At 52.3% G+C, this 7,186-nt stretch overlaps 1 protein-coding gene across 1 annotated transcript; it reads left to right on the plus strand.

Moving 5' to 3' along the window:
* Positions 1 to 4,448: 4,448 nt before the first annotated feature.
* Mesp2 (mesoderm posterior bHLH transcription factor 2) lies at positions 4,449 to 6,897 on the plus strand. The gene is made up of 2 exons (XM_055623388.1): positions 4,449 to 5,282; positions 6,054 to 6,897. The coding sequence occupies exons 1-2, from the start codon at positions 4,449 to 4,451 to the stop codon at positions 6,321 to 6,323; spliced, it is 1,104 nt and encodes a 367-aa protein (XP_055479363.1). The 3' UTR covers positions 6,324 to 6,897.
* Positions 6,898 to 7,186: the final 289 nt, after the last annotated feature.

Here is a 7,186-nt window from a genome sequence, read left to right on the forward strand (position 1 = left end):
CCCCGGGGGTCCACTTCCCTTTGGAGCAGCCTGGCACCGGAGCATGCAGGCGCCGAGAGAAAGGGCAGGTCCGAGGGTTCCAGTCCAGTGGTGAATGCCTGGAGAAAGCCTTCTTCAAGAGTAGTTCTTCCAGTGTCACTGTTTTTTTTTTTAGCCTGGAGCCTTCCCAATGATACAACTCCTAAGCGATATTCGGTGAAACGGCTTGTGCCCCTCTAGTTGGGGTGAACAAGGACTACATGAACCTTGGGGGAGAGGGAAGGGATCCCCAGGGTGGGCTCATATTATTGCTTGGGGCTGGGATGCTGATAGTGCTTTATTTACATGGAAAGGAATTCCAGGTGCTAGCTAGAATTGAGGAGGGAGGGGAGACTACGTTTGCCAGGGCATGCTGGCACAGAAAAAGGAGGGAACGATCCTTACTCCTGGCGATCTCAAGATGGTATTAGTTAGGATTTCTATTGCTGTGACGTAACACCACAAACAAAAATAATCAGAGGGGTGTTGATTATTCTTACACTCTCACACCACGGTTCATCACTGAAAAAACTCAGGGCAAAGTAGGGCAAGAATCTGGAGGCAGGAGCTGATGCAGAGGCCATGGAGAGGTGCTGCTTACTGGCTTGCTTGCTCTCTGTGGCTTGTTTAACTTGCTTCTTAAAGCACCAAGGACCATATACCTACAGGTGGCCCCACCCACAGTATTCTGGGCCCTCCCACATCAATTACTAATTAATAAAAGGCCCTATAGACTTGTTAGCAGCCTTCCTCTCAAATGACTTGAGTTTGTGTCAAGGTGGCATAAAACTAGCCAGTGCAAGGATGCTGAGGAGGTGGCTGCAGATGTTGGCAAGCATGAAGGCCTGGGTCCGGTCCTGAGAACCACATCCAATAGGCCCCACCAGTTCCGAAGAGAAGATGGAATGTGCTTCCAGTATGTTATTCTGGGAAGGACACAGTCATTCACGAAGACTTTTGGCTGTGGCCTACTTGATACGGTTTGAGTATGTCTCCATAGGTTCCTGAGTTAGAATTTTGGTCCTTGGTATGGGGATGTTAATAGGTGACACGGAAACCGACTGTGTTGGCATCTTTTACAATGTCAACACTTGAGAGGCTGAGGCAGGAGAATCAGTCCCAAGTTCAAGGCCAATATGGGCTCTATGCAGGAAGACCCTGGGAACTTTGAAGAAGTTCTATCTCATTCGAGGTGGCTGGGTTGTTCTTAGAAGGATCAGTGTGTTCTCACAGAGCCCCGGTCAGGTCCTACCAGAGACATTTGTTACAGAAAGAATAAAATTGCGGCAGCCAGGCCTTTAATCCCAGCACTTGGGAGGCAGAAACAGATGGGCAGATCTCTGTGTGGCCAGCCTGATCAACACAGTGTGACCCTGTCTGAAAAAACGAAACAAACAACAAACAAACACATTTAAGACTTTTTAAAATTAGCTCCTAGAAAATTCAAAACATGACAGAAAAAGGAGGAGTTTGTTTTGTTGTTTGGTTTGAGGACTGGGGATAAAACCCAGGTTCTTGCACGTGCCAGGAAGTGGCAACCGCTGAGCCCACCCCACCCTCAGCTCCCGGCAGGTAGAAACTAAAATGCAGGAACTCTCCCAGCAAATGAAGCAATGAGATAAATCAAGAGACAGAAATAGAGAGAATAAAGCCTCAGGTCGTTCAATTGAACCACAGAGTGAGACCCAGCCTCAAAAAAAAAAAAGCTGGACATGGTGGTGTACACCTATGGACTCTTCACAGGCAGGTGTGAGGCCAGCTTGCTCTACACAGTGAGTTCCAGGACAGCTGGAACATCCCAGGACACAACAGAGAGACCCTGCCTCAAAAGAAAAAAGAAAAAAGAAATTGATGCCTTCCAGTTCTGGATGCCAGGGCATTCTGACGCACGTCGCCGACATGTGGCCTCGTCCTACAGCAGAAGCCATCCTGTGTCAAGACAAAATGAGCCTAGTAGAAGGTTTGCTTTTTTGACTAAGCCAAGTTCAGTCAGGAAAGCAGAGCCCTACAGCCCTGTCACCTCCCAAAAGCCCCGCCCTCCCCACCGTTGAGCTGGGAAATATTGTCAACACAGGAGTTCCAGGGGAGTGACTGTACTTCCCAAGGAGACATGAGTTCACACAGATGCGGTGACTGAGCCACATGACCATGGACAACCGACCTCCCGGTGCTGTCACTACGGAGAGTCACACGACAGGGCCTTTGGGAGCTGCGGCTCAATCTCTTGGGTTTCTATTTCTCATAGTGAAATATTTGGTTATGCAATTAATGTAATAAAGTTAATTTTTAAAATGATAACATTTACAAGGCCGTTATTCACTCTAGGCTGTGCCATTTAAATAGATTCTTGAAAACTTTTTTTTTTTTTTTTTGACAGGGTTTCTCTGTGTAGCCCTGGCTGTCCTGGAACTCACTCTGTAAACTAGGCTGGCCTTGAACTCAAAGATCTGCCTGTCTCTGCTTCCCGAGTGCTGGGGTTAAAGGTGTGCACCTCTGCCACCCAAATTCTTGACAACTTTTTACAAATTGTTATTTACTTAGTGTGTGCGAATATTTCGTTTACTTGCATGTTTGTGCACCACGTGAGCCTGTTGGGTCCCCTGGAATTGCGGTTACAGATAGTTGTGAGACACTATGTGGGTGCCGGGAATTGAACCCAGGTCCTTTGTAAGAGTAACAAGTGCTCTTAAACACTGAGCCATCTCTCCGGTCCCTTTTAAGCACTCTTGTCACACTGACCTTGACTTCCCGATTCCTGAGATTTTAAATTATATTCCCCTTCTGCTCAAAAGTCACAGAGGCTCGCCATGGCCTTGAGAATGAAACCCAACTCCTCAGCCTGGTTCCACACATGCCTGGCCCTCACACCACCACCACCACCCTAGCAGCCAGCTGCATCCCACCACCAGGCCTTTCCCTTCTGGAATGTTCTCCATGACCCCTCTCCCTAGTGAAGTAATGCTCTTGATCCGAGGCCCAGCGGGATCCAATCAGCCTCTGTGGCCAAGGCCCCTCTATACCAGGGGCTCATTTGGTCCTTTGCTTTCAACCTCAGCTCCTTTCCTAGAGATCATGCAGGACATGGAAGCCTTGTTTAAACAGTAATTGTTGCTAAGGGGGACCTGTCATTGGTAAGTTTTGTCACCTCAGCTATTTCTGACAGCAGTCCTGGGAGCAGGCGCCATACTTATTCCTGTGTTGCCGACCAGAAGGACAAACTCAGGTAGGTTAAAAAAGCAAACAAGTGCCCATAAGCGCTCTGAAATGTTACTAGCTGGGTTTTATTTGTTTTAGTTTTTTGAGACACAGTCTCGTGTAGCCGAGGCTAACCTCACACTTTCTATGTAACTAAGGATGGACTTGAACTCCTGATCCTCTTGCCTCCATCTCCCAAGTGCTTGGATTATAGCCGCAAGCCCCCTCACTGGTGGCAGTATTCGGGTTTTGGTTTGTTTTTCTTTTCTGGGACAAGGCCTTAGTGGGTAGTGGAGGCTGACCTCACACCCCTACCTCAGTCCTCCTGCCTTAGTCTCCCAAGTGCTAAATTACTAGTATTTGTCACACCTGACTGTGTCAGTCCCTTCTTTATAAATCGGCAGGTGCAATTAAAGCCCACTGTAAGAGCTTTCAGGACCATTCCAGTGAGGGCCAGAAGCCACTCTGCAGCAACTACTACTGAGGAGGGACCAAAGGCTCAAAGGAATTAAGCGACTTCAAGGTGACACAAGGCATAACGTTGGCTTTGGCTTCCTTGGCTTTGGCTTCCACTTCCTTCCATTTCCACTTTCCCATTCTTTCTCTCCGGGCTGCTAGGTACCATTTTTAGGGTGTGGAGATAACTGCAGACTTTCTTAGTGTCATTCAGCAAATTAGCTAATGCGGGGAGGAGGGGAGGTGTCTGAGAAAACCCACAACATGGCCCGTCACTGTGGCCCAGAGGATCTGGGCCTGTCACTGGGCCAGTCCGATCCAGCACACCTGAAGGCATTGATAGGCATAGCCCATCAAAGGCTAATGCTGAAGGGGTGGCCACCTCACAAGCGGGCCGGTGAGCACGGGAGGGACAGCCAGGCACCCAGCAGCCCGCGGAACTGCCATCCACGGTGGCGGTGGGTTCCTGTACTCACCCGCAGTAGCGGGGCGGAGTGCGGGTGCGGTGCGGTGAGAAGCTTAGCAACTCCATCCAGATGTGAATTGTCCCTCCCACACTTCCCGGCAGCAGGGGCCTCCATTAGAGCCTCGGAGGGGTCAGAATCCACACCTCCGCAAATGGGCCCGCTTTCCCAGGGCCCCCCTGCCCAGACCTTCCCTGGGCATTGTGGGTTTTGACACCTCTCTGCAACCTGGCAGGGGACCACCTCACACCTTTGGTCCGGATAAAAGCTAGGGCCTGGAGGTGACGGGTCCAGCTTCCCAGAGTCACACCAGCCATGGCCCAGTCGCCTCCTGCTCAGAGCCTGCCGGGCCTCCTCGACCACTGGGTCTTCTCCGAGGGCTGGGGCTGGACCCAGCACTCGGACTCCACGTCTCCGGCCTCGTCCTCGGACTCGTCCGGATCGTGTCCCTGCTACGCCACCCGCCGCCCCTCGCAGTCCCCGGCCCGCAGCGCGCGCAGTAGCCAGGCCACCCCGACGGCGCCCCGGCGAGCACGGCCGGCGCCGGCAGGAGGACAGCGGCAGAGCGCCAGCGAGCGCGAGAAGCTGCGCATGCGCACGCTCGCCCGCGCGCTGCAAGAGCTGCGCCGCTTCCTGCCGCCGTCCGTGGCGCCCGCCGGCCAGAGCCTGACCAAGATCGAGACGCTGCGCCTGGCCATCCGCTACATCGGCCACCTGTCGGCCGTGCTGGGCCTCAGCGAGGACGGTCTGCGGCGCAGGCGCCGACGGAGTGCGGACGCTGCGTCCTCTCACCGATGCCCTCTGTGCCCCGACGGCGACAGCCCCTCACAGGCTCAGATGCTCGGCCCTGGCCTGGGATCAGCCATCAGTAGTGGGGTGTCCTGGGGGTCCCCGCCCGCTTGTCCTGGACCCCGAGTCTCACCTGAAAACCTTGGGAGCAGAATCTCCTACGTGGACCCCTGGGTGACACCTCCTTATTGTCCCCAAATACAGTCACCTTTGCACCAGTCCCTAGAGAGAGCCCCTGACACCTCTCAGTGGACACCACCCCAAGCCTGTCCTGACATGCAGCTATCCCCAGAGCCCAGGAACCAGGCTGGACACTGGACACCAAACACTGCACCTGCAGAGCTGACTGAGGTGTACCAGGTAGGTCTCAGGACCCCCGCGGTGGTCCCCACGCTTCAGATGGAAACAGTGGATGGCCTCTAGTTCGTTCAGGGTTTCCTACCTTTCAGGTCCCAGGTTATCCAGTGAGGGGGGGAATGGAAGGAGCCTTATTGACACCTGTAGGGGAAGAGATGAGGTCTGGGAAGCCACTGCCACACTCGTCATCACTGCTATGCAGCAGTCACCGCAGCCTGGGGAAGAGAGGGTGGCCCTTGGACTTAAACAGAAGCCAGGATGGAAGCTGAGGGGTTTCACTGTCAGGGAATTCTAAGTTCAGTGCAAGAGGGAGTGCAAGAGGGGTATTGGCAGCGCTTCCCGAATAGATTCTTCCGGAGTTGGTGGCCCGCGTGCTTTCTTTGGGACTCGTTCATTCATAAATGCCTTGTGGTACATAAAAGATTATAGTAATGAGTAAGTTTTACCAGGCACTCAATGTCTGCCTCCGCTGTTCTTTGTACTTTACTTGTATCTGGTTTTTCATCCCTGCTAATACAGCCCTATGAAGCATTAGCATCCTCATTTTACAGGTGGGAAAACGGAGATGAAGAGACTTCTCATAGCTAGTGAGTAGCAGAGCTAGGATCTGAAGGTTGGCAGTGGGTCTCTGGAGCCAGTGCTCTTGACCTCTGTGTTCCACTGTGCTGTTCCCTCGGGGCCATCAAGACACTACCAGCTACTCTCCTGGGAAAGAGCCAGGCTTGAGATCTCCAAGCCATGGCCAGGTAACAAGCCCTTCCGTTTCTCTTGCAGAGTCTTCCTGTGTCTCCGGAACCCTGCCTGTCCCTGGGAAGCCTACCCATCCTGTCCCGGCCTTCATGCCAGAGACTACAGCCTCAACTTCAGTGGGGCTGCTGGGGCCTCAGTGCAGAGGTGCTGCCCAGCTCCAAGGACCAGCATTCTAGCCCTGCCCCCCAGCCTTCTGTGGCCAGTGCCAACCCCAACTCAGGCCTACAGCTCAGTGGCTGTCCTGAACTTTGGCAGGAAGACCTGGAAGGACCCCCACTGAATATCTTCTACTAATGGCCTTGCCTGAACCCTGTCAGTGTGGAGTTGGGGCTGCCTTGGGAATACCTTTATCGGCCTCTTCTGTGACATTCGGAGCTTTCCTTAGCTAGACATCCCCTTTCCTGGATGGTGTGTTGATGAAAACAGTGTCTGGGACAAATAGAGAATGGAGACCTTCCCTGGCTGGAGGGGGCTGTGACAGTGCCCTCCACTTCTGGGTATCTGGTTCTCAATCTTCCTAATACTGCGACCTTCTAAAACAGTTCCTCCTGTTGTGGTAAACTCCCCCACTGTAATTTTCTACTGTTGTAAACAGTAATGTATCTGTTTTCTGATGGTCTTAGGCGAACCCTGTGAAAGGATTGTTTGACACCCCCCCCCCAAAGGGTCACAACCTACAGGTTGAGAACCATAGGTTCTAGAGGCTCAGAGCTCTTCAGAGCACAGTCTGAGCTGCTCTGATAATGCGGTGGCCTAAGTCTGGGGGATACAGCGGGCTCATGCCCTGCTTGCTGGTGACAGCTGGCTGGAATCTTTTACGCTGGTTTTATAATTGTTTTATTGTTTGTTTTAATTAAAAAGAAAAAGAAGACCAATAAAATTTTGTTTGCTTCTGATTTTCTTTTATTGGTGTATATTCCCTCCCTTGCCTTTTTAAAAGGAGAAGTTTCTGTTGTGTGGGTAACAAGCCTGCTACTCCTCCCCTTGTGCGATCTAGGCCTGCCAAGGTTGACATGGGCCCCAGCTTGTCAATCTGACAGTGTTCGTTGTACCTGGGTACAGGGGCCAGGAGCTTTGTTTGGCCTACCGAGATGGGTGGCTGAATCTTCAGGCTGTGATGTGCAGTCATGAACAAACAGGTCTGAACGAAGATACTA

Source organism: Psammomys obesus, unplaced genomic scaffold, assembly GCF_907164565.1.
Source record: "Psammomys obesus unplaced genomic scaffold, mPsaObe1.curated_primary_1811, whole genome shotgun sequence".
Taxonomy (NCBI): Eukaryota; Metazoa; Chordata; class Mammalia; order Rodentia; family Muridae; genus Psammomys; species Psammomys obesus.

What these genes read in the sequence shown, in the direction of transcription:
- Mesp2 (XM_055623388.1), top strand. Translation starts at nt 4,449, where the DNA reads ATGGCCCAGTCGCCTCCTGCTCAGAGCCTGCCGGGCCTCCTCGACCAC. An exon ending in AGCTGACTGAGGTGTACCAG is followed by an intron (nt 5,283 to 6,053) that starts GTAGGTCTCAGG and finishes TTTCTCTTGCAG; the next exon opens with AGTCTTCCTGTGTCTCCGGA.